Here is a 26,638-nt window from a genome sequence, read left to right as displayed (position 1 = left end):
AGGCTGGAGTGCAGTGGCACAATCTTGGCTCACTGCAATTTCTGCCTCCTGGGTTCAAGCAATTCTCCTGCCTCAGCCTCCTGAGTAGCTGGGATTACAGGTGCGTGCCGCCATGCCTGGCTAATTTTTGTATTTTTAGTAGAGACGGGGTTTCACCATGTTGGTCAAGCTGGTCTCGAACTCCTGACCTTGTGATTCACGCCCCCCGCCCCACCCCTTGGCCTCCCAAAGTGCTGGGATTACAGGTGTGAGCCACCACACCTGGCCTATTCTGTTCTTTAGATCACTATGTTGAGCCCACTCTTAAGAGAAAGACAAATAGGTTCCACGCAAGGAATCAGTGTGTCTAATTTTGAGGTCTCTCCATTCTCACTGACCACTGCCATCCTGCTGGCCTCTGGGATTCCAAGCTTGGGTGTTTCCTCACCACATCACCTGAAAGCCATCCCTGGAGTGTCTAGCTGTTTCAGAGATGGCTCGGGCCTTCAGGCATAGTTCTGTTTTGTCCCATCCTTCTCAGCTCTGATACAACTGAGTGACTCTACTCTTTGTAAGAAAGGCAGTTCTCACTGGGCGCGGTGGCTCAAGCCTGTAATCCCAGCACTTTGGGAGGCCGAGACGGGCGGATCACGAGGTCAGGAGATCGAGACCATCCTGGCTAACACGGTGAAACCCCGTCTCTCCTAAAAAATACAAAAAACTAGTCGGGCGAGGTGGCGGGCGCCTGTAGTCCCAGCTACTCGGGAGGCTGAGGCAGGAGAATGGCGTGAACCCGGGAGGCGGAGCTTGCAGTGAGCTGAGATCCGGGCACTCCAGCCTGGGTGACAGAGCGAGACTCTGTCTCAAAAAAAAAAAAAAAAAAAAAAAAGAAAGGCAGTTCTCCCCTGGCAGGTACCAATCCCTCCCAACCCCACTGTGCAGACAGAGAATATGTTACAATTACAAAATGGGGGCACAGTATATGAACAGAATATTTGAAATTTTTTTCTGCCCCCAAAAACCTGGGGCCCAAGGTTGTTATATCTTCATGTCCTCATTTCTTAGGGAGGTACCTTCAGAACCAATAGTGACCGCTAACTTCTCTGGTGGTCGGTTCCTTGAAAGGCAAAGGAGTGTGAGAGAGGAGTGGATGGTCAACCTCCCACTGCCATGGTAACGGGGGTGCTGGCTGATGGGAGCAGAAAATAATTTAATGAAAGGGTGTGGGGCAGTCACAAGATGTCTGGGAACACTGGCGGGCCAGCTGCTGAAAACAGGGACAAGGAAAGCTCCGTGGCTGGAGCCCAAACCACAGACACCGCAACCACTACCAGACTCCAGAGATAGCAGCTTATAGCACTCCATCAGCTGCCACCACCACCATCCAGAACACCAGATGTTGTAGCCATGGCTGCAGCAGGAATGGATGTCCCACTGTCCCTGCTCCTCAGTGTCACTTGCTCCCAAGTTCAAGGCAGGTCCATCTGATTGGCTGAGTCTGGAACGTCTGCCTGTGCCTCAGCACAGGACTTGGGGTGTCATGCAGCTCCACACTGGGTGAGGAAAAGAACCCGGATCCTGGCACCCCCAAATCCTCAGAGTCCGTTTCACAGCATAAGAAATTGAGGGTCCTAGCCTGTAATCCCAGCACTTTGGGAGGCCGAGGCGGGTGGATCACTAGGTCAGGAGATCGAGACTATCCTGGCTAACACGGTGAAACCCCGTCTCTACTAAAAATACAAAAAAAAAACTAGCCGGGCGTGGTGGCGGGCGCCTGTAGTCTCAGCTACTCGGGAGGCTGAGGCGGGAGAATGGCATGAACCCGGGAGGCGGAGCTTGCAGTGAGCCGAGATCACGCCACTGCACTCCAGCCTGGGAGACACAGCGAGACTCCGTCTCAAAAAAAAAAAAAAAAAAAAAAGAAATTGAGGGTCCCAGATCATTCACGTAAGAAGTTTAGAGGGGGAAGAAAAGAATGATAAAGGAAAAGAACAGCAATAGCAAAGGATCTTTTCTTTGTTTCAGTAAGATGAAGAAGCCTCAGCAGTTTCGTGGGGGGAAGAAACAGGAAAACCTCTTTACAAGACAAAAAGCTGGCACTGCATTCTCTCTCTGTAGCAGCAGGACAGAACTGTCTAAAGACAAGACCCCTTTGGCCAAAGTAAAGGAACCTGAAATATTACTAATGACCCTTCAAAAGCTTCAGTTGTTTGTTTCCTTTAATTAACATCTAAATAGATTATACATCTTCTATAATTATAATATGGAAATGTATATGAGCAAAATATATAAATTTTTTGGTGAATGCTTAGGGAAGAATGATGTTAGTCAAGTTCATCCGAGGTCTTAAGCAGCAGCATCTATGCAGCCAGGGCGTGGTCAGCGTTTGGGGACAGAGGTAAATATCCGTAATCCATGCATCTCTTTGATTTCTTCTTTTAGTGCCTAAGTAAGAAAACAGCATCATCAGTTTTTGTGTATTTGACATTGGTTACAGCAATTCTCTGAGAGTATTTTTATACAGCTCTACATCTGAAGGAGACTTTGTGCTTTGTTTAAGCAATTTTTCCTTTTTCTGAAAAACAATTTTTTTAATCAATAATATCTAACATGATTTAAAGATCCAAAAGTACAAAAAGGCATACAGGGAAGTCTCCCTCCTACACCTGTCCATCTTCCCAGTTTCCACCCCCCATTCCCAAAAGAACTGTTGTTAGTTTCTTGTGAATTTTTTTTTTTTTTTTTGAGTCAGGGTCTCACCCTAGCACCCAAGTTGGAGTGAGGTGGTACAATATCGGCTTACTGCAACCTCCGCCTCCTGGGCTCAAACAATCCTCCTGCTTCAGCTTCCCTAGTAGCTGGGGCTACAGGCACAGGCCACCATGCCTGGCTAATTTTTTATTTTTTGTAAAGACAGAGTGTCACTATATTGCCCAGGCTGGTCTTGAACTCCTGGACTGGAGCAATCTGTCTGTCTTGGCTTCCCAAAGTGCTGGAATTACAAGCGTGAGCCACCGTGCCTGGCCGGTTTCTTGTGTATCTTTACAGGGATTTAAAAATGCATATTCACCAGGCATATTCAAGCTAATATATTTCACCCCATGATCTTTTAAAATGCAAATGGTTAACATTTCAAACACATTACACTAAGCTTGTCCAACCCACGGCCCAGCCCATGACAGCTTTGAATGTGGCCTAATACAAATTCATAAAATTTCATAAAACATTTTGAGATTAAAAAAAAATTTTTTTTAAAAGCTCATCAGCTATCATTAGTGTTAGTATATTTTATGTGTGGCCCAAGGAAGCCAAAGGATTGGACGCCCCTGCTCTACCCCTGCTCTACACTTTGCTCCTCCCCTAAACATCTACCTTGGAGATCTTTCTATGTTAGGCATGTATGGGTGTCCTGATTCTTTTTTGCATCAGCATAGTATTCCATTATATGAATGTATTATAACTTTTCAACCTGTCCCCGAGTGAACTTTTATGCTGCTTCCTGTATTTTGTTATTTCGAGCATCAAGCATTCTTTAAAATGAGCTGTTCTTTAAAATCATACCAATTAGCACAAATTCCCCAATGGTCAGAGCAGGAAATAGAGTTTCAAAGGAATTACAGGACTTGTTTTCAGGCTACAAATGGTGTCAGAGCCCAAATCTGAAGGAACCACCAGAGTCAAATAGATATCTGGCCCCTGTAGTGCTGGGAGAGAGGTTACAGAATCAGAGAGGGGCTTGGACCTCTCAAGTTTATAATCAGTACAGAGGAAAAATAAGACCCTTTTATACTAGGCAAAAATCTGATTATCATAGTAGAGTGGACATTTTTCTCTTCCAGTCTGTTTAGTGAGCTCCTTCTCTTGGTAATAATCCCTTTTCTACTTTATTGTACACTTCGGGTGGAACTACCAATTGGTCTGATATTGAGGTCATGATGTGCCACTGGCCCAGCCTATGACTGGACCGGGGTGGCACATGACCCAAATTGGGCCACTTAGAATCTCCCTGGGGATTTTTGAGAGTGGAGCCTTGTGTCTTGGGCCAATATGCTATGATATCAATTGGAAGTGGCCATGGACCATGTTTCCCACCAAGGAGAGAAAGCCCATCTTTAGCATGAGAAAAGGAGACCAACATAGAGAAAGAAGCTGAAAGCTGAGAGAGAGAGAGAGAGAGAGAGAGAGAGACAGGAATCTAGATATACCAGAAACCAGATAATTTTGTTACATGGGCCAAATAATTCCCTTTGTTTGCTTATGCTAATTTTAACTTGGTCTCTGTCACTTACGACATAAAGAATCCTAATATATGTGGTCAGGTTTATAGATCCTTAGATACAATCTAGTCCTATCCCTGTATTTTATATAAAAAAAAAAAAAATAGAGTCTACTCCTTGCCAAAGTCGGCAGACAAGTGAGTAATGGAATCAGGATATGAACCCAGGTATCCTGAGGTCCTGGCCACACCTGGTTTCCATCATGTTCCTGACTTGCCCTGATCCAGGAGCTCCCGTTGTGTTGGGGGACAATGAGCTGCCCCACTTGGCCTACACTGCACACCCTCCAACTCCACAATCAAGTGCAGGGCCCTCGACTCTGCAAACAGGCAGAAATGTCCCTGGAAAAAGCCTCCTATCACTGGGCGAAGGTCCCCGGGCCACTTGCTCTCTGCAGGCGTGGAATGCTCCCTAGAGACTGTGTCTGTGCCTGGGCCACAACAGCCTCTCCTCCTTATGTCCACTTGGCTGGGTGAGGGCCCAGTCACACCTTCACGTGACTGACCCTGGACAGAGGAACCTTCTGGGCTTCACCCCCTCAGGCCCTGCACACTCCGCCTCCCTGATGCCTTCTCCCTGCATTCTGTGCAGCCCCTGAGGACTTCCCAATACACACTACAGTCCCTTACAGCCACACAAGGTCTGAGAGATCACCTCGGTCACTCCACAGTTAAGGAAACAGGCCCTGCTGGGGGAATTGACTTGGCCAAAGTCCCATAGGTAATAAGAAGCAGCTTAGATAAACAATCTTAAGCACCTGCCATGCCCACAGCACTATAGCAGGTGCTGGGGACACAGAGGAAACGGCGTGGGAAAGTAATGAAAAAGGTAAGAGAAAGTAGCACAAGTCCAACACCAATGGACTGAATGCGGGCAGCAGTGGCCTGCCAGACTCCAGCCCGCACAGCCCTGCTTCTGGTGTTCGAGGTAAGCTACTGCACTGGTGACTAGCGTGGACGCACAAGGGCCACACACAGGAGGCAGCCCTGGAGCTGGACAGCCAGAAATGGAGCAGGCAAGAGCGACAGGGCATCTGGCTCAGGACAGAAAGTGAGGAGAGGCTGAGAAGCTCCCGTGATTCACTGAGGTAGGCACATGTCAGGGAGACTGAGGCAGATCACATGAAGGATGGTCAATCCCAGGCTAGGAAGACTGGACTGGATTCTGGGCAAGCAGGGGAGCCATGTAAAGGCTCTGAGCAGGGGAAAGACATTGGTGGAGGCGCCTTAGGGGAGGGTAATCCCCAAAGCTGGAAAGAGGCCGGAGGCGGGGAGACGGCAATAACTGTTTAGCAACTGCCTTCCACGTGGCCGGCACGACGCTGGGCACCTGTGGTCAATGCCTCATGCAATATTTGCCAATATGAGGCTCAGATCTCACCTCTGTCCACCTCAAAAGGCAACTCAGTGCTCACCACAACTACCTACTCTGCCCTTGCTGCCACCTCCCCAGGATGGCAGGAGGACAGGTAGGGAGGTGCTCCTGGTACAGAACCCTCAGTATCTACGCCTCCTGGGGCCTGGCCCACAGCAAATGCCCAGTGAGTATTTCCCAAGAGATGCACTGGGGCCTGGGAGAGGCCAAGCCCCGTGCAGCAGGGTCCCAGAGGAACGAGTCCACTCCTGAGGGTGCCGGCAGGGGGGGCCCCCTCCAGGGAATCCCACAGGGACCGTCTGATGGGAAGCTCAGGAGGGATGCCAGTATCGGATGGGTTGGGTGACATTTTCAGGCCTTTTGGACAGAAAATTCTGATTCTATAGCACCAGGATGAACATTACTACGCACAGGGTGAGTAGGCAAAATAGATGAGGCAAGCTTCACTCCGGCAGGACACCAGCCCCCCACCCAAACAGCCTGGGCATGAGAGCATCTGGATGGGGCACCTACCCCACCCCTACCTCACTCCTGAAGAGACCAGCTGGCCCTGGGAGTGGAGTCCAGTTACCGCCTTGCCTTCCCCTTGATTCCAGGTCTCTGCCTTCTCTTAGGGCAGTGCCTGTCAGAATCCCATTCCCAATAGCTGTCCTGACCAGGGCAGCTCCAGGTCCCGGCTCAGACCCTGCCAGCCAACAGACTTGCTCCTGAAGATTTTCATTTTCATCATTCTCATGCGACTGTCAAAGCCAACATCCCCAAACTTAAATCATCTAAAATTGCCTATGACCAAGTCCATATATTTTAACACAAGTGTCAGCCCCCTAAGAATATACTGTGGCCAGGCTCAGGGGACCCCCTCATGTCAGCTGCCTGCAGACACCCAGTGTGGAGCTGCATGACACCCCAAGTCCTGAGCCAGAAGGGCTGTTCTGACTGGGAGTGGAGGAGAGGCCTCTAGAGTAACTCAGGATGCAGCTGCTCCAGGCGCAGTGGCTCACACCTATAATCCCAACACTTAGGGAGGCCGAGGCAGGAAGATCGCCAAAGAGTTGAAGACCAGCCTGAGCAGCATAGTGGAACCTCATCTCTATATAAATATAAAAATGTATATTCTTAAGGCCAGGCATGGTGGCTCATGCCTGTAATCCCAGCACTTTGGGAGGCCGAGGCAGGTGGATCACCTGAAGTCAGGAGTTCGAGACCAGCCTGGTCAACATGGTGAAACCCTGTCTTTACTAAAAATACTAAAATTAGCCGGGCGTGGTGGTGGGCGCCTATAATCCCAGCTACTTGGGAGGCTGAGGCAGGAGAATTGCTTGAACCCAGGAGGCAGAGGTTACAGTGAGCCAAGATAGCGCCACTGTACTCCAGCCTGGGTGACAAAGTGAGACTCCATGGGAATAAAAAAAAAAAAAAAAAAAGTATATATTTTTACAAGTGCCCCAATGTCAGGATGTGAGTTCTCCAAAACGGAGCGCCTTTGAGATACTAAAATTTAATTTCTATGGGTAAGCCAATAAGAAAACACAAGCCAACTCTCCTCACTGTCTGCAAACTCTCAAGAGATACTGACTGGGCTCCTTCCATGTGCCAGGTCCTTTGTTAGGTGTGGGGGACACAGCCCCGCCCTGCACTAAGCCTGCTTTCGAGGGGAAATGAAGGACAGTGGCTGGGCTGTCTACTCAGGAAGTGTGAGGAGAGGCACATGTTGCTGTAGGGGACCAGAGGACACTTTAATCCCAAGACCGTGAGCTGACACTCCCCCAAACTGTGGGAATCACAGCCTTTCCCCACCCCAGACTGCTGCAGCTTCCTTCCAGTGTTGGAGATGACAGTGATGGTGATGGTGGTCACATTTATGAAAGGCTTACTCTGTGTCGGGCACTGTTGTCAGTGCTCAATGTGTACTTTATCACGAATCCTCACAGCAACGCTTTGAAGCAAGCACTGTTACTCTCAATTAGGAAACTGAGGCAAAGGGTAGGGTTGAAAAACTTGCTCAAGGTCACATGGCTAGAAAGTAGCAAAGCCCAGATTTGAAAGTGGGAAGTCCAATTGCAGAATCTGCTTCCTTAGCCACTTGTAACTGTGGCTTCAGGCCAAGGGACACACTCAAATTACCAGCACCCGTGGGTCCAGTCTCACCAGGTGGCTTGTACAGAGATCTGAGAATAAAACCCAACGTGCCACGGGTTGGGGATCATCTGGGTCAGCCAGGTCTTCCCTGTCTCATCTTCTACCTTGATTCTGACCCCAGAGATCACATGGGGCTGGAAGAGTTTCCAGGAGGGCTCAGTGATTGGAGCACCCAGCAGACCACCAGCATGCCTTAGGGCTGTAGGGGTCACATCCATTGCAGAGGGCTAGGTTCCATGAGAAACACAAAGATGGGTCCCAAAGGGCACTGGTCCACAGAGGGCTGACAGGTTGCAGGGTCAGACAGCAGGAATGTCAGTTTTCAGGACACAAACGGAAACCAGCAACAGCCAAAAAAGGGAGCCAGGGAGGGCGGGGGAAGGGCATTCATTCCCTGCTGGGGAGGGAGGGGAGGCAGCATTTGAGCTGAGTGGAGGACGGAAGGAAGGGCAACCCAGGCAGGAGGTCCATTCTGGGCAAATGCCCAGATAGAGAGAGACCAGCAGGCAGAGGCCGGCTGGGAGGGTGCACACAGAGAAGGGCGGGGGAAACGCGTGAACAGCAGTCTAGGACACCTGAACTTGATGCATGAGAGGCCACCGAACAGATGCTCATTACCAGTGCTGTGCTTTACAAAAATAACACTAGTTCACAATGGCAAGACCTTCCAGAATGATGCCAAACACACCCAGTGAGGGGCAAAGTCATAGGTACAGGAACAAGGGTCAAAGTTGTTATAAGTTCCAATTAAAATAAATATGGATAATATTTAAACTGAGCCTTAGGCTGGTTGACCATGATGTTCCAGAACCCAAATGTTCTGTCAGTGGGTCTGGGGCAGCTGTAGCCATTCTCACTCATGCCATGCACCAACTCACCCATCTGTAAAGCGGTCCCAAAGAGAGGCCAAAAAGCCCTCTTCAGATCTACAAAAACATGCATCTTTTAGCACTGTCTGTGTTTAGATATCCTCATCAATATGTGACAATAACAGTAAACATTAGTAGCATTATACAAGGACATACGAAATCACTATTGGGAGGCCTGGCTTCAATTTTGACTAAAATTCCTATTTGCCACAATGCAGATACTCCCAGATTCTATTTTTCTCAGGTCTTGAGTCCTGTTTCGTGACTGTGGTACTGCATTATTCTTTCCTGCAACTGATAGCAAAAACCACCATCCATGCTTGGCAGGCCCTTTTGGAGGCTGAAGGCCAGTGGCAAGGGGCACTGTTGCCTCTACTGACCTGATTAACCATCTGGTGCTGCTGGACAGTTCTCTTCTCCTTAAATTCTTCTGATTCAATTTTAATTTCATACATCGCCCCACAACCTCCTAAAATAAACACGATTCAAAAGCATTTCAATTATTAAGTCATGGCAGCCATGATCCCATATGTCCTCGAAGTACTGTACAATCCAAAGGTCTGAATATTATCATTCAGCACAAAGGAAAGTTGCTAAGACCATTAGGAAAAGATCATGGCTTCCAATCTGACCACATGCTCCTTCTGACAGGTTGCCACAATCCAAAATGTGCTCTTCCTTTTGCGAGGCAGCTGCACCACCCAGGGTTATCACTTGCGGGCAGGAAAGGTAAGGCATAAAGCATGGACAACCTAGGGAGTGGAGAGTGTTTCCTTTTTTTTTTTTTTTGAGCTGGAGTCTCGCTGTGTCTCCCAGGCTGGAGTGCAGAGGCGTGATCTCGGCTCACTGCAAGCTCCGCCTCCCGGGTTCACGCCATTCTCCTGCCTCAGCCTCCCAAGTAGCTGGGACTACAGGCGCCGCCACCACGCCCGGCTAGTTTTTTGTATTTTTAGTAGAGACGGGGTTTCACCATGTTAGCCAGGATAGTCTCGATCTCCTGACCTCGTGATCCACCCGCCTCGGCCTCCCAAAGTGCTGGGATTACAGGCTTGAGCCACCGCGCCCGGCCGAGAGTGTTTCCTTTCACGAGGCCAATAAACACCACAGAAGAGGATGAGAAGGATGGAATTTCAGTGTTCCACCTTCCAAAGGACCGACGATCATTTTTTTTGAAGGGCAAAAATACACCACAATTTGATTTGAAAACTGTGTAATACTATCCAAAGAAAAGAAAGAACCAGGGGAGCATGAGAGCCGGGGACACAGCAAACATGCTATGCATGGAGCTGCTCGTGGCTATCTCTAGCACTGCTGGGTCCACAGCACAGCATCCAGGGTTTCATCCTGGGTTTTGGGGGAGAACTTTTTGGTGAAGCCCTCGAGCCAGAGCTTGGTGGACCATCCACCCCCTGCCTGAGCTTTCCTCCACCTGGTTGGAGAGCTGGTGCTGATTAATGATGATAAACACATAGCTCTAGCATGAAATAACACGGGCAAGAAAATGTCCCCTGCATGATTAACACAGCCAGGCCATTGTACGAGAGGTGCACTGTACTCCACAGGTTTCGTTCTGCTTCTTTTTTTTTTGAGATGGAGTCTTGCTCTGTCACCGAGGTTGGAGTGCAGTGGCACGATCTGGGCTCACTGCAACCTCTGCCTCCTGGCTTCATGCCATTCTCCTGCCTCAGCCTCCTGAGTAGCTGGGATTACAGGCGCCCGCCACCATGCCCGGCTAAATTTTTTTTTTGTATTTTTAGTAGAGACAGGGTTTCACCATGTTAGCCAAGATGGTCTCGATCTCCTGACCTCGTGATCTGCCTATCTCAGCCTCCCAAAGGACTGGGATTACAGGTGTGAGCCACCACGCCTGGCCTGTTGTTTCTCTTATAATGTTAGAGAGTCCAAGTTTTGGTTAAACCCAGGTTCTCAGCCTCAAGTCCCCTTCTGCACTCTGTCCAGGACTGCGCAGAGCCAGAGCTGGATCAAGCTTTAACTCTGCCCTGGGCCTGGGGCAAGTTCAGGACCTGGTAACATCAAGGCCTCAGCATTGTCCCAAGACCCCTGCAAAGCCCTCACCTGATGTACCATTCCAGCAGATGGTTTTTTTTTTTGTTTTTTGTTTTTGTTTTTTTTGAGACGGAGTCTCGCTGTGTCCCCCAGGCTGGAATACAGTGGCGCGATCTCGGCTCACTGCGAGCTTCGCCTCCCGGGTTCACGCCATTCTCCTGCCTCAGCCTCCTGAGTAGCTGGGACTACAGGCGCCCACTACCGCGCCCGGCTAATTTTTTGTATTTTTAGTAGAGACAGGGTTTCACCGTGGTCTCGATCTCCTGACCTTGTGATCCGCCCGCCTCGGCCTCCCAAAGTGCTAGGATTACAGGCGTGAGCCACCGTGCCCGGCCACGTTTTTTTTTTTTTTTTTGAGACGGAGTTTTGCTCTTGTCCCCCAGGCTGGAGTGCAGTGGTGCAATCTCAGCTCACTGCAACCTCTGCCTCCTGGGTTCAAGCGATTCTCCTGCCTCAGCCTCCCAAGTAGCTGGGATTACAGGCGTCTGCCACCATGCCTGGCTAATTTTTTTTTTTTTTTTTGTATTTCTGTTGAGATGGGGTTTCACCATGTTGGCCAGGCTGGTCTCAACCTCCTGACCTCAGGTATCCACCTGCCTCAGCCTCCCAGAGTGCTGGGATTACAGACATGAGCCACTGTGCCCAGCCCCAGCAGATTTTTTTTTTTTTTCTGGAGACACAGTCTCACTCTGTCACCCAGGCTGAGTGCAGTGGCACAATCTTGGCTCACTGCAACCTCTGCCTCCTGGGTTCAAGCAAGTCTCCTGCCTCAGCCTCTTGAGTAGCTGGGACTACAGGTGTGCACCACCACGCCCGATTAATTTTTGTATTTTTAGTAGAGATGGGGTTTCACCACGTTGGCCAGGCTGGTCTTGAACTCCTGACCTCGTGATCCACCTGCCTCAGCCTGCCAAAGTGCTAGGATTATAGGCGTGAGCCACTGTGCCCAAACCCAGCAGATCTTTAGATCAGTTTATTCCCTGTAGTTTCCAGAATAGAATCTACTTTCTAAACTTTCTCCCCAATCCTTGGAAATGTTATGTTCTCAGTAAAGTCAGTGAGCCCTTGTGGCAATGCTGAGTGGCAAAGGCTGCTTCTGGGTGTGGAGAGATTCAGGCTGATGCCTATCCAGCGGCCCATGCCACGGGTCGTTCTGTGTGTATGTGCGTGTGTATGTGTGGATAAAGGGCCTATCTTCCCCATCCCGCGGGTGCAGAAGTTGCTTCTCCAGCCTGCTCCTAACACACTGCCAGCCTGAACTTCTAGATGCCAGTGGCCACCTGAGAAGGACAGAGCTTGGCTGGGGCTGGTAACTGGCCTTAGGACAGGGTCTCCCCTGAGTCCTAGTTCTGGTTCCAGTTCCATTGTCTCTTCCCTATGAGGAACTGGGCGGTTCCTTTGGCCTCTCTGGGCTCGTTTCTTGGGGAAAGTAAGGCAGCTGAAGAAAACCTTTCTGGGGTCCACTCCAGCTCTGATATCCCAGGGCGTCAGAAGAATGGGGGAAAATGAAAGCAAAACCTATTCAAAGTCAAATGACAGACTGTGGACCTGAGCTCTGGGGTGACAGAGAGGGACCTTGTCCGAGCTGAGCCAGGCTGGCAACCTTGAGTCCTCCCAACTGCGCCTTGTCCTCAGTTTCCCTCTGATGTTTCTGAATCCTGACTGCCATCCCATGAGGTGGGGGCAGCCGAGCTCCATCTGTCCAGCAGCAACACATCTTGAGAAGCCACTCACCAGCAGCAAGCCCCCTCCTCCAAGCCCCTGACCCTCTGTCCTTCCAAAGGGCAAAATCTTATCAAAGTGCCGTGGGAAGAATGAGAGAAACCTTACCTGAAATGTCAGTGACTTCTATAGCTGTAGCTCGTGGGAACTTTTCTTTGAGAATTTGGGTCACTCTGAGCTCCCCCTCAGTCTGGGTGGCAAACATCCGATGGTGAAGTGGAAGCTGCCACAGAACAGAGAGGAAGGTCAGGGCAAAGGAAGATGCTGCTGCCCCGAGCTGGGCCACTGTGCAGGGCTGCCTGCCATTCCCCTGCAAGGCAGGCCCCTGAGCCCTCGCCAGCATAGCCATGGGTTATGTCAGAGGGGCTCTGTGGTATCAGGAGTCCATGTAAGTGCCCCGGAACACAGAATAAACTTTTATTGGCGGGGAGAGGATGATTGTTAATAACTCAATTTGACTCCAGAGACAAGAGGCCCCAAACCTAATTCAAGAGATGTTTGATTCCTCATGATAATGTCGTGTGACACTATTATGCCGATAGTTTTATAGGTAAGGAAACTGAGGCACACAGTAATGTGCCCAAGGTAGAATTCGTTAAGAAGATAGAGCCAGAAAAGCTAGACAACCTGCCTCAGATCCACTAGGTCATTCAGCATCTACTGCCCTGGATGGTGGGGCCAAATTCCACACTCCCATCACCTTTAGGCCTGATTAACATGTCTCGCCCTCCCCAGTGGGATGTGACCTCACAGCCCACTGCTCAATTAGCCAGCTATTCTTCATCATGCACTCCTTCTCACTGGGGAGCAAAGTCAGAATTCTGTGAAAGAACCTGAAGAAGGAACATCTGTAGGTTGTTTACCACTGGCAACAACACCCCTTCCCCAATGGCTACCATGGGGAACCTATGGTTGTGTTTTTTTTGGAGACAGAGTTTTGCTCTGTTACCCAGGCTGGAGTGCAGTGGCACGATCTCAGCTCACTGCAACCTCCACCTCCCAGGTTCAAGTGATTTTCCTGCCCCAGCCTCCTGAATAGCTGGGATTCCAGGCACCCACCATCATGCTAGGCAAATTTTTGAATTTTTAATAGAGACAAGGTTTCACCATGTTGGCCTGGCTGGTCTCGAACCCCTGACCTCAGGTTATCCACCCACCTCAACCTCCCAAAATGCTAGGATTACAGGCGTGAGCCACCGCGCCTGGCCAGGGGAGCCCGTGTTTCTGATGGAACACATCTCAACATTTAGTAGTGAAGGAGCAGAAAAGCAGGTCGGCAGTCACTTGGCTGGGCTGAGTGCATGCTGAAAAGGCAAACTGGGAATGGAGTGTGGCAGGCCTTGAATGCCAGGCTAAATATTGTGGACTGTATCAGACAGGAGATGGGACTCCAGGTGATGGAACCCAGTCTCATGGTACCAAAGTAACCTGCAGGAAACAGTGCCTTCAGGAGCGAGTCAGGAGAGATGCCCAAGTAAGAGGCATTACAATGACGGAAGCACCGGGCACTGGTCCTTGACTAGATGTAGATGACAGGTTGGAGGACACCAGGGCCGTTCATGGGTGCTGGTGCTGAAGGTCCCACCCCTCTACCCCTCAGTCCTTCCTGAAAGCTCAGAGCAGGGTCCTGTGTCACAGAATCTCAGAGCACCACTCCTTTAAAATGAGCTGTGCACTGGCTCTCTCACCACTGGTCTTACAGGCCAGAAATGAGTCCGGCAGCATCCCAGAGCTGACCCCAGGGCAGGCTCTCAGAGGCACTTGGTGCCGGATGAATGAATGAGCAGGGGAAGAACTATTCAATTAGGGACAGAAATGCAGGACGGGAGAAAGGCCCAGAGTGTGATGGTCTGTATGGAGGGACAGAAACTTGATGTTCAGATGCTGGGCAGGATTGCTGGGAGTGAGGGTGGGATGGAGCTGCTTCTGGGGGCACAATCTTGGGGGTAAAGGCGGAGAGTAACCAGATGGCAGGCAGAATCGGCAGCTACTAAGGGGTGAGAGTGGTGAGCGTTGCAGAATCCTTGGGAGAAGCCTTTTATCTTAGTGGATCTGTGGGCAGCGGCCTTTAGTGGAACAATCAACTGACATCCCCAGATGATCACTGTCCATGCTGAAAGTCACCGCAGTGGAAGAACTTCTTTTCATGCACAGGAGAAGCAGGTTCAGAACCAGGGGAGAAGGAAAATGAAAGGAAAGAGAAAGAAGGGTATGAGCTGAAGCAAAGGATGGATCAGAAACGGGGAGAGATTAGGACAGCGCGTGGGAAGTGCCCCCTGCTTGGGTTCTGCTCCGGTAGTGTGGGATTTGGAGGAGGATCAAGGTCAGAGGCCCAGTCGACCTTCCCAAGGCCCCGGCCCCGCTGCAGTCCCCCGCACCCACGCCTTGACTCTGGGGCTATGACTCCTCTCTTCTGCTCCGTAAATCAATCTTTTGCCCGCTGTACTATGACTGTTCATGTGTTCGTCCGCCTGACCTTCAACCTCCACCCAGCTCGGGAGCTCCCCCAGAGCGCGCTGGAGCTTGAAATTCGAATGCCGTTATCGCTGAGTGAATGAATGAACGAAAGAATGAATGAATGAGAGAAAGGAAGAGGAGCCCCCCATTGCAGGTGCTGCGCGCGCCCTCCGGGAGCTGTTCCTCAAGCCCCGACAGCCGCCGGACCCGCGGTCCCTCCGCAGCTCCCGTCGCGGGGAGAGCAGCCCCGACCCTGCCCGCGCTCACCCCGCGGATCCTGCGAAGCAGAGGCGCTGCCGCGGCCGGGCTCCATGCCGCCATGCCCGGCCGACGCCACCCGCCGCCCGAGGTCACTGTATGCCCGAAAGACGCGGAGCAGGGAACCGAGAGCCGCCGCCTTGGGAGAGGCTGCCCCCTGCCGCCCGGAGGCCATCAGCCTCCAGGCCCCGCCCCAGTCCTCAAGGCCCCGCCCCAGAGGCCTCCTGTCGCCTGGCTCCGCCCCCGGAGGCTGCCGGCCTCTCGGCCCAGCCCAGGCCTCCCCTGGCCCTGGCTGACTCGCCACCCCCGACACTGCAGCGCCTGCCGGCCTCGGGGCCCCGCCCTCTGCCTTCGCTCGCGCCGCGCTCCTTCAGCCTCCCCAGGGCCTGTTTCACGGATGGGGTCCCCTTGCCCGCGTGAATATCTTCCTCCTCAGCTCGGAAACACTCTAAGGTCTCAGCGACCGATACTGGCCTTCCCTCATCCGAATACCCCTCGTGCCCCGATGTACTTTTCCATTCCCACTCCACATGCTGGCAGCCTAGCTTCTAAGCTGAGGAGCTTGGCCTTCGCTCCAGGTGCTGGAAGGATTTGATTTCGCAGTTTAGAAAGATCGCTCTGCTCCTGTGAGGAGGGCGTGTAGGGGCTGCAACCAGAGACACAGTCAGAAGCTCCGAGGCTACAGCGATGGTCCAGGTGAGAATGGAGGTGCCTAACTAAACCAGTGGCGGGAGGGATGGAAGAATGAACTGAGACACTTAGGAGGTGAATGGAATCCAGCGATTGCATGTGGGGTGAGGGTGGGAAAGGTATCTGAGATGACTCCCGTTTCTGGCTTGGACAATGACTTGGATGGAGGGTTAGGTGGGAGCAGAGTAGAGTCCACGAACAGTTTTTAATTTGCCTGAGTTTAAGGTGCCACAGGACACAGCCTAACAGAGGCCCAGGTTGGAGCCATGGACCATGGAGTCATGAGAATGGAAGGGAAGCTGACGCCATGTGGGATGGGGTAGAACTGTCCGCAAATTCGTCCCGCCTCTGGAGTCTTCAGACCAGTCAAGACCGAAATTGAACCAAGCCTCTCCTCTCTATAGCTGTTATTTGTTTGCAGCACGTGGTCAGGTGGCACCCTGCAGGATTTATCAGCTTTTTGCCAACATTCTGGCCTATGCAATCAATACGTCCCTTCAGCGTTGCACTCGGATGGATTGGACCTACAGTTGTTCTATATGGATATTATCTAAATTATTTATTACAGTATTAGCTGACTCCTATCTTCTGGCCTTCAGAATTTCTCCTTTGGATCAATTACTAGCCTGTCTTACATTTTCTGCTTCATTCCTTTAAAATGTTTAGAGATGATTTGCTAACTTCTAAGTTTTCTTCATTGCAGTCAATGATGCAGTTTAAACTGTCAAAAAATGTTTTTTTCTCAAGCAGGGTAGTAGTGGTAAACCATTCCCTTGCTCTTCAGATAGCATGGTTTAGATGAGGCACACCCATCCCCAGCTCTAGGAATGGAAACAGGACCCAAGTCTGGCTAATCAGAGATTGGCTTAGGGTTGGCCCCATGATCTGAGCCAGACCAATGAGAGTTGGTAGAGGGACTTTTCTGGAACTAAAGAAATGGATCCTGGCGGGGCATGGTGACTCAGCCTGTAATCCCAGCACTTTGGGAGGACGAGGCAGGTGGATCATCTGAGGTCAGGAGTTCGAGACCAGCCTGACCAACATGGTGAAACCCCGTCTCTACTAAAAATACAAAATTAGCCGGGCGTGGTGGTGCATGCCTGTAATCCCAGCTACTCAGGAGGCCGAGGCAGGAGAATCGCTTGAACCCGGGAGGCGGCGGTTGCAGTGAGCCAAGATGGCGCCATTGCACTCTAGCCTGGGCGACAGAGTGACTCTGTCTCAAAGAAAAAAACCAAATGGATCGTTTTCTTTTGCAACTTCTGTTTTAGAATCGGGATATATATGCAGGCTTGTTACGGAGGTATATTGCTTTTGCAACTTGTAGTTTAGAATCGGGGTATATATGCAGGCTTATTACAGAGGTATATAGCTTTTGCAACTTCTAGTTTAGAATCAGGGGTATGATGCAGGCTTGTTACAGAGGTATATTGCATGGTGCTGAGGTTGGGAGTATGAACGAATCTGTCCTTCAGGTAATGAGCATAGTACCCAACAGGTAGTTTCAACCCTTACCCCCTTCCTCCTTCCCCGTCTTGTATTCCCCAGTGTCTGTTGTTCCCAGACATTGATCTTTTTCCGCTATGTTGCTAAGCTGGTAGAAAGGCTGGAGTTGCTGGCAACCATCTTTGCAACAATGCAGGGAGAGCTACTTTGGAAATGAAGCAAGACAAAGAAGAAAATAGATAAAAGGAAACAAATAAATGTTTGACTTTGCTTGTACAGCTGGAAACCAGCAATGCTGGAAATAGGCACTATAGGCAGTTTAATGGGTTTGTCACTTGTAACCAAGTGACCCATGGCAAGCTCACAGATTTGTATTGGCAGAATTCCTCCTTTTATTTAAAATGGTACTTTTGGCCAGGCAAGATGGCTCACACCTGTAATCCAAGCACTTTGGGAGGTCGAGGCGTGCGGATCACCCGAGGTCAGAAGTTCGAGAACAGCCTGGCCAACGTGGCAAAACCCCGTCTCTACTAAAAATACAAACCATTAGCTGGCTGCGGTGGCCTACCAGTTTTTTGTCTCCAAAAAAAAAAAAAAAAAGGTACTTTTGCTTATCTCTAACCTTCCTCTTCCCCATAATTTAACAATTGTCCATACTATCTGTTACTCTGAGTTGCTCTCTGCCCCATTCTCCCCCTCTTATCCTCAGTTTCCCCTAGGCTGTCAGAGCCATCTGAAATGAAAACATTTAGGTCGGGCATAGTGGTTCATGCCTGTAATCCCAGCACTTTGGGAGGCTGAGGCGGGTGGATCACCCGTCAGGAGTTCGAGACCACCCTGGCCAACATGGTGAAACCCCATCTCTACTGAAAATACAAAAACTAGCCAGGCATGGTGGCGCATGCCTCTACTCGCAGCTACTCGGGAGGCTGAGGCAGGAGAATCACTTGAACCTGGGAGGCGGGGGTTGCAGTGAGCCGAGATTGAGCCACTGCACTCCAGCCTGGGCAACAGAGTGAGACTTTGTCTCAAATAAATAAAATGAAATAAAATGAAAACATTTACCACTTGAAATCCTTCAGATTCCCCATCACCTACCTACAGGCAAAACTCCCAAATTCTTTTGTACGATTTAACCACTATCTGCCTGTCCAACTGAAATCTACCCTCTACTGATATTATACTTGCACCTCCCTGCATAAGCTATGCTACAAGTTTGGTTATGCAGTTGCCCATCTTTTAAGGTTCAAGCCTTGTCTTCTCCAAAGAGCCACCTCTGACTGCCTCACAGTAAGCTTAGAGCCCGCAACTTACCTGTAACTTTTGTTGCACTTGTGGCCTTTTACAACTATGAATTTATGTATGTGTCTGTTCTCACTGGTTTATAAGCTCCATGAGGATAGAGCCTTCCTTGAGTCATCTGTTAACAGCCCAATATGGGACAAAAAGTGCATGCACTGTGATTACTGAACAGAACTGAGAGAGGATAAGCAATTTGCGCTCCACAGGTTTAAGTCTGAACTCTTCTAGAAAAGGATTTGCGGGGCCGGGCGCGGTGGCTCAAGCCTGTAATCCCAGCACTTTGGGAGGCCGAGGCGGGCGGATCACAAGGTCAGGAGATCGAGACCACAGTGAAACCCCGTCTCTACTAAAAAATACAAAAAAAAATTAGCCGGGCGCGGTGGCGGGCGCCTGTAGTCCCAGCTACTCAGGAGGCTGAGGCAGGAGAATGGCGGGAACCCGGGAGGCGGAGCTTGCAGTGAGCCGAGATCGCGCCACTGCACTCCACCCTGGGCAACAGCGTGAGACTCCAAGTCTCAAAAAAAAAAAAAAAAAAAAAAAAAAAAAGAAAAGGATTTGCGGGATGATCTGACCAATCTTGGGCTTCCAAATTAGTTCCAACAGTTCCAGTATTTCTTTTCTGACAGAAGCAAATAAGTTTTACTTTATGATTAAAACAAGTGAAATGCATTTAGTACCAGGAAATGTCAATCCTTTCTGCATCTTACTTTTTTTGCTGTGACCTTGAGATTCTCTTGTTCTCTTCAGTTGTATTGGTCCATGATCACTCATAGCTTTCATACATATATATACATCTGAAACTCAGAAAATTCATTAGGTAGGAACTCTTTGGATGCATCTCCTTTTTTAACCTCATTGGGATGATTTTTCTTTTTTTTCTTATTTTATTTTATTTTATATTATTATTATACTTTAAGTTCTAGGGTACATGTGCATAACGTGCAGGTTTGTTACATATGTATACTTGTGCCATGTTGCTGTGCTGCACCCATCAACTCGTCAGCACCCATCAACTCGTCATTTACATCAGGTATAACTCCCAATGCAATCCCTCCCCCCTCCCCCCGGGGTGATTTTTCATTGCACCATCACTTTATTTTAGAGAGCTTCCTAGCACTGCTGAGCATGCAGAATTTTTGCAAATGCAATCCAAAGACTTGCTATATACTAGCTATTTGAACTTGTCTGAGCTTATGTGGCATGGTCTAAAGAATACTGAAATATTTCTGGCATACCTCTTACTTGCAATCACTTTCTCCAGGTTGCTTTATGAATTAAATGAGATAACCTACTAAAGGACTCCAGTAAAAAGCTAAAAAGGTAGCTAGCTTTTGAGGTGCTGTGGCAGAGACTGGCATCTAGTGGCCAGTGATAATGGTGCAGGATAGTGTCTGCACCTAAGTAGGGATAGTGCAGGCTGTAATGTCCATACCTAGTGGGGACATCAATGGGGTATTTGTCAGAGATGCTCCATGGCATAGTTTGGACATTGTTTCTGACTGTGCAGGTTCAAACCCAGAGTCTGGCTCTCCCAAAGATTATCTGAGTTATTCTATTATTTTATAAAGTTTGAAACAGCCATTAGATACCCTTACAAACTTATCATTTTTGTGATGATTTTAAGCCTACTGAAAATGTCAAAAGAAATCCAAAACTGCTAGTTTACCCATAGCTTATACAAAATTAGTATTAACTAGGCCAGGTGTGGTGGCTCATGCCTGTAATCCCAGCACTTTGGGGCCAGGGCAGGCAGCTTACTTGAACTCAGGAGTTCGAGACCAGCCTAGGCAATATGGCAAAACCCCATCTTTACAAAAATTATAAAAAATTAGCCGGGCATGATGGTGCGTGCCTGTTTTCCCAGCTACTCGGGAGGCTGAGACAGGAGGATCACTTGAACCTAGGAGGTGGAGGTTGCAGTGAGCCAAGATTGTGCCACTGCACTCCAACCTGGGCAACAGAGACCCGATCTCAAAAAAATAAAATCAGTGTTAACTTGTACTATTTAGCCACATTCATTAAGTTTTTAATTTTAACTCTACTATGTCACAACCAGGAATGTACAAGAGATCTGGAGCCTGATTCACATGGCAGGAAGGAGACCACGTATTTTTGTTTGGGATGGGTTTTAGCCACTATCAGAGGAATAGTTTGTTTCTTAGGGGTTGGGTCCTAGTAGTATGATACTTAGTTCATTTAGGAACTTCCTTTTTTAAGGGCTAAGAAAACATGTTAGCTACTAAATAATATGCAAAGATAACTTTCCAAATTTAAGCTGTACTCAAAAATCCACAGAACCTGCAAAACTCTCAAGTTTCTATATTTAAATAGAAGTGTGTGTTGATATACATACTTTAATCAGTCATTTCTTGCTTTCAATATATTTTATTCTGACGAAGTTACAAAAGTAGATACAAAATACTTTTTTTAAAAGTACAGTTAACTGACTTAGAAAAATAGATAAAGCCCCTAAGGATTTTAAAACACAACATAAATTTTTATGTAAAGAACATTTAAAAATATTTTAGGTGGTAACCAAAACTAACTTACAAAAACTATTTTTGATGTAGAATAGAATGCTGTTCTATAATAAGAAGTCTATAGCACACTGGTAATCCATTTGGATCTACAGAATACTTGTTTGGAATAGAATCTGATAATGAGAGAAAACCCAAATGAATGTCAGTGCAGTTGCTTCAAAAAAAATTACTGCTACCACATGTACTATCATCCCCCAAGGCCTTTTACAGTCTGAAATATCAAAATTGAAAGCAAAAATAGGATGACTAAAGGACTACTACTTTACCTCTTTTCAGAATTTTACAATAGTAGAAACCAAATCCCCTTACTGATCCCGGGGAAAATAATGTGCCTGTTGAAGGTGCTCAGTGTTTGGTGTCCAGGTTGTCATTTTTCAGGTGAGGGTTTCATACTGACAGGAGGCAGGCTCCTAAAACAAGGCAGTAGCACCAGCACCATGACTAGGGCTGCTTAAAAACAAATTTCTAGGACTTATACTCTTTGGGCCTGATTTGTTAATGCTTATGAGGTAATGATATTATGTTTGAGCAGCTCTACTTCTAGTATAACCTCAATGCTCAGAGAGAAAGCCAACAATACAATCAGGAAACCACAATATTGACAAAACTTAGTATTACCACCAAGATTGTTCCTCTTGCCTTGGCACTACTAAAAAACTTTACCTTTGTTACTAAAGTCATGGTGAATACAGATTTCGCATTTCTCATGTAAGCAGCTATATGAGCTAGGGTTCTATAAGCCTTAGATGAAAGGAAATACTTTGCTGGAAGCCCTGTAAAAATCACTTTATTCACAATCTGAAGAATGAAAGACAAATTTGGCTGTTAATACAAAAACTGTAGTACAAGGAAGTTCAACTGTTTAAAAATCTGCACATCACTGTCCAAGTGTTTTTTGAAGGCCTGAAAATTAAAGCACCATAGGATTAACTGCATAATTTAGCAAGCACTCTCTACCCCGTAACTGTAATCATGTATGAAGAGCAGAGATCAGACACTGAGAGGAGATGGCTTCTGATTAGCAAGGGGGAAGGGAGTGAGTGTTACGGAACAGGCAAACCTTGGACGTGGGGAGATAAAAGTAAGAAGAGTCAAAAAGATTGATTTCTATAGGCCTGGCACGGTGGCTGACGCCTGTAATCCCAGAACTTTGGGAGGCTGAGGCGGGTGGATTGCAAGGTCAGGAGATGGAGACCATCCTGGCTAACACGGTGAAACCCCATCTCTACTAAAAATACAAAAAATTAGCTGGGCTTGACTAAAAATACAAAAAATTAGCTGGGCGTGGTGGCGGGCACCTGTAGTTCCAGCTACTAGGGAAGCTGGGGCAGGAGAATGGTGTGAACCCGGGAGGCGGAGCTTGGAGGAAGCTGAGATCCTGGCACTGCACTCCAGCCTGGGTGACACAGTGAGACTCTGTCTCAAAAAACAAAAAAACAAACAAAAAAATTGATTTCGTCAAACTGTTATCAAAGGTTGGCCCTCTAGCCAACTCCGGAAGGCACCATCCTCTTCCCATTATCTCCCCTTCCTCCAATTCTCCTCCTCCCCTTGGCTCCCTAGCCTTGGAGGTAAACACTAGTATTTCGGTACACTGTTGGTTAAGCCAGATTGGCTTGGGAACCTGGTAATGTTTTTGTTTTTATTTTAAAAAAGGACAGTCTGAGTCTCAAAATACCAACACATCTGATTTATGTCCCATTTATAAGCTGCCTTTACTACTGTCCTGACATGTGATCGTCTTTCATTTGCTTTAGAGCTTAGTGGTGAAGAGAGGGAACATTTCCATAAGACTGAAAATAAATGGAGAAAAGTGATAACTCTTTTGTTTGAGAATATTTGAAATACTAGAAATAATGAGTAAAGTACAAGCCTACCTGAGAAACTAGTTTCATCACTTGTGGACTTAAAAAAGTAAAGCCAACAGGGTTTAAAGTCGAGAGGCAGTTCACATCCTAAGTGACATCTAGAAACCTGCTCTCTTGTTCACAAATGATCAACATGAACATACAGAATGGCTGACATTTGCACCTTTGGATAAGCTTAAAACATGGATTGTGGAATGTCTAATAGAGGGCTTTTCTTTTTTTTTTTTTTTTCATAATGACTGTCCCATACTTTAATTCCTCAATGATATATGGATGCTACCTAAATCAGATTAAATGTTTTCTTTAAAATTCTGTATACCTTTAAGAATGTCTAGAAAATGATTATTTAAAATGGAGTTTCTAAGTAAGTATTTTCTTTATAGTTTAGTGGAGTAAGAAAAATAAATTAAAAAAAAAACATCAAATCTAATCTTTATCAAAGCCATCAAGGAGGTTGGTAAAATACTTTGCAAAAATCACAGCTCTGAACCACATAGAATGCTGATGAACTTAAAGCTTTGCCAGTTTGGCAAGTCTTCCAGTATAATACTTGTGCTTCAGTACATTTTAAATAGACAGCTAGAGTTTACTAAATTCTAGGAACCAAATAAAAAATAAACGTTTTCTTCACTAAAGGGGAAGGTTTTTATATCCCAATAGAAATAGAGGAATTTCAAGTTTTGATACAAAAACAATTAAAACAAGATAAAAACCAAGTGGGAGCTCAGTCCATCTTTTGAATATTAACAGAATGAGGATTTTTTTAAAACTTATTTCTCCCATTTTGTTTCCTTTAAACACATACACTCACTCACTCTCTCAAGAATAGGTAGCACACCAAAACTTTGTGTGTTATAAGATGTATATACCTTCATGGTTTATTGTGGTTTTCCTTAAGTTTTATCCTTATTAGGATGAAGTTCATGCATTTCTACACTACTCTTAACTAAGGCTCAAGACAATAAAAACATAGAAGTAATTTTTTAATAAAATGAAATAAAATAATCAAGTACTCTGAGTATTTTTCTCCATTCTCTTATCCAGAATTTCAAGGCCTCTGAAAAATAATGAAATAATAAAAATAGTGGTTTTGAGACCTAAATTTCTTGTAATATTTTGGATTCCTTTTCTCAGCCAAAAGCTACTATCTGAATAAAGCTTTTTAGACTAAAAGCCTGGTCTATCCTTAGAAGACATTAAAAAATTACTTCTGATACACACACTCCTAATAATTTAGATAGATATGAAAACAATCTCAAATAAAGATCAAAAAATAAAGTCCCTGTAAAAATAACTTTGGTTGCTCCCACCCACACATGTCATATGATTTAAACTGCAATCATGAATTTTGAAAAAATATACGTATCTTACCTATAAAAACACTACCATACAAACTTGTAACTAAAATGTTATCTGAAGTGACACAGATGTTCTAAATCTCAAGGATACTGAAAAATACATTTTTTATTTGTAAAATAAAAGAATAAAACCAATCTGATTATGTTATTAAGAAATTTGTTCTGGAAACTCATTCATAAATTATTGATGGAAATTCTTCATGTCCATTATGCTGTCACCTGAAACAGATTCAATCATTTTCTTGTAAAGAAATGACTGAGTAAACGAGTAAAAGAATAAGAAGTAAATTTATAAGCTACAGGTTAACCATCACATATTACAACCAAGTATGACTGTGATAATAACAGGAGTGGTCACACAGTACTTAAGATTTGGCTGTGTCCTTAAGGTCTTACTCGGAAACTATCACGCCAACCTACCTTTGGGATAATCTTATCAGTAGACACAGACAATGGGTATCTTTTTATCCTGTTTTCTTAACGTCTATATCACTAGTCTATAACAGATAGCAATGAGATAGTTCTAGCAATAGATGAAGCAAGAGGGTAACTGTGTTCTAGAAGAAACATTTATCTGTCTTTTGATCCAAGTTTCTCTATTAATTCTTGAAGAGGTGCCAGCTCACGCCTATCAATCAGATTAAACTCCTAAAAAGAGAAGAAAAATAACAATTAAAAATGGATCTAAAACTGAAACTCTGTAAATGTCTTTTGGAGAAGGAATTCCCAACTCTAGTTTTCTGAAGTCCAAAAGAATGATGAAATAACCTCTGTGAACATTTTAAAATGGGCATTTATTCTCTTTTTCTTTTCCTTTTTTTTTTCTCTTTTTTGTACAGATGTGGTCTATGTTGCCAAGGCTGGTATTGAACTTTGGCCTCAAGTGATCCGCCCACCTTGGCATCCCAAATCCCAAAGTGCTAGGATTACAGGGGTGAGCCACCACGCCCAGCCCTCTCTTTTTAAAAATATAGTTATGGGCTGGGCGTGGTGGCTCACGCCTGTAATCCCAGTACTTTGGGAGGCCGAGACGGGCGGATCACGAGGTCAGAGATCAAGACCATCCTGGCTAACGCTGTGAAACCCCGTCTCTACTAAAAAAAAAAAAAAAAACTAGCTGGGCATGGTGGCGGGCACCTGTGGTCCCAGCTACTCAGGAGGCTAAGGCAGAATGGTGTAAACCCGGGAGGCGGAGCTTGCAGTGAGCTGAGATCCAGCCACTGCACTCCAGCCTGGGTGACAGAGCGAGACTCCATCTCAAAAAATAAATAAATAAATAAAAATATAGTTATGATATTGTGATGTAAGTATTGGTCTTCCTCCGTTTCTTGACGCACAGCTCCCAAAACCCTTGTCGGAATCACCAGAGTGCTAAGATTATCTTGTGTGCTAATGAGATGACTGGTGGCTGGAGGCTCCTATAAAGCTTCAGAATGGGAACTGGTCAACCTTCAGCCAGCCCTCTGCCCTTTCCAGATCACAACCTCCGGGGAGGGGAAAGGGCTGGCTGAAGGTTGAGTTGATCATCAATGGCCAATTATTTAATCAATCATGGGCAAGTAATGAAGCCTCCATAAAAACACAAAAAAACAGGGCTCAGGAGAGCTTCCGGATAGCTGAACACATGGAGGTTCCTGGAGCATGGCATGCCTGGAGAGAGTATGGAAGCCCCTTCTCCTCTGGCCCTACACATCTCTTCCATCTAGCTGTTCATCTGTATCTTTTGTTAGCATCTTTCATAATAAATGGGTAGAGATAAGTATTTCCCTGAGTTCTATAAGCTGCTCTAGCAAGCTAATCAAACCCAAGGACAGGGTTGTGGGAACCCTGGTTTATAGTCAGAGGTATAGTTGACAATGTATTACTTTTGACTGATATCCCAGGTTGGGAGGCAGTCTTGTGGGACTGAGCTCTCAAACTTGTAGGATCTGATGCTACCTCCAGATAGACATTATCAGAATTGAATCGTATTATAGGACATTCATCTGGTGTCCACTGTAGAAATGATCACTTGCTTGGTGTGTGAGAGACAGTCCCCATGTTTGGTCACAGAAGCATTCTGTGTGGTGAGAGTATAGTAGGAAAAAGCGAGTTTGTTTTTTCCTATATTCTTACAATGGGAGGCTTATTAAAGAAGCAACTCTAGGTATCAGTATGATCCTCACTGTGTTAAACATTGAAATCAAAACTGTATACATATTTAAATTTACATAAAAATTACTTGAAAGAGGCTGGGTGTGGTGGCTCACGCCTGTAATCCCAGCACTTTGGGAGGATGAGGTGGGTGAGATC

The 26,638-nt window shown here is 46.9% G+C and overlaps 3 protein-coding genes across 10 annotated transcripts in view; 1 reads left to right on the top strand and 2 right to left on the bottom strand.

Annotated features, from left to right (window-relative positions):
• Positions 1-2,180: 2,180 nt before the first annotated feature.
• The window catches only part of BOLA3 (bolA family member 3), a 188,907-nt gene continuing 164,449 nt past the window's right edge, over positions 2,181-26,638 (bottom strand). For 2 of the 6 annotated variants that reach the window (XM_050754565.1, XM_050754567.1), the window contains exons 2-5: positions 15,152-15,236; positions 12,536-12,650; positions 9,019-9,107; positions 2,181-2,424 (exon numbers count right to left, since the gene is read on the bottom strand). In XM_050754565.1, the coding sequence (XP_050610522.1) occupies positions 2,359-2,424; positions 9,019-9,107; positions 12,536-12,650; positions 15,152-15,205 (324 nt within the window). In that variant the 5' untranslated portion in view covers positions 15,206-15,236 and the 3' untranslated portion in view covers positions 2,181-2,358. The remainder of the gene's footprint in view (positions 2,425-9,018; positions 9,108-12,535; positions 12,651-15,151; positions 15,237-26,638) is intronic. The other 4 variants (XM_050754568.1, XM_050754569.1, XM_050754570.1 and 1 more) reach the window with 3 other exon arrangements.
• The window catches only part of INO80B (INO80 complex subunit B), a 327,102-nt gene continuing 308,922 nt past the window's right edge, over positions 8,459-26,638 (top strand). The window contains exon 1 of the mRNA XM_050754492.1: positions 8,459-8,468. The gene's annotated coding sequence lies outside the window, so the exon portion shown is untranslated. The remainder of the gene's footprint in view (positions 8,469-26,638) is intronic.
• The window catches only part of MOB1A (MOB kinase activator 1A), a 29,263-nt gene continuing 23,574 nt past the window's right edge, over positions 20,950-26,638 (bottom strand). For all 3 annotated transcript variants that reach the window (XM_050754530.1, XM_050754531.1, XM_050754533.1), the window contains exon 6: positions 20,950-24,994. In XM_050754530.1, the coding sequence (XP_050610487.1) occupies positions 24,917-24,994 (78 nt within the window). In that variant the 3' untranslated portion in view covers positions 20,950-24,916. The remainder of the gene's footprint in view (positions 24,995-26,638) is intronic.

Source organism: Macaca thibetana, chromosome 13 (assembly GCF_024542745.1).
Source record: "Macaca thibetana thibetana isolate TM-01 chromosome 13, ASM2454274v1, whole genome shotgun sequence".
Lineage (NCBI taxonomy): Eukaryota > Metazoa > Chordata > Mammalia > Primates > Cercopithecidae > Macaca > Macaca thibetana.
The sequence above is the reverse complement of the archived record's forward strand: the minus strand, read 5'-3'. Positions and strand labels throughout refer to the sequence as shown.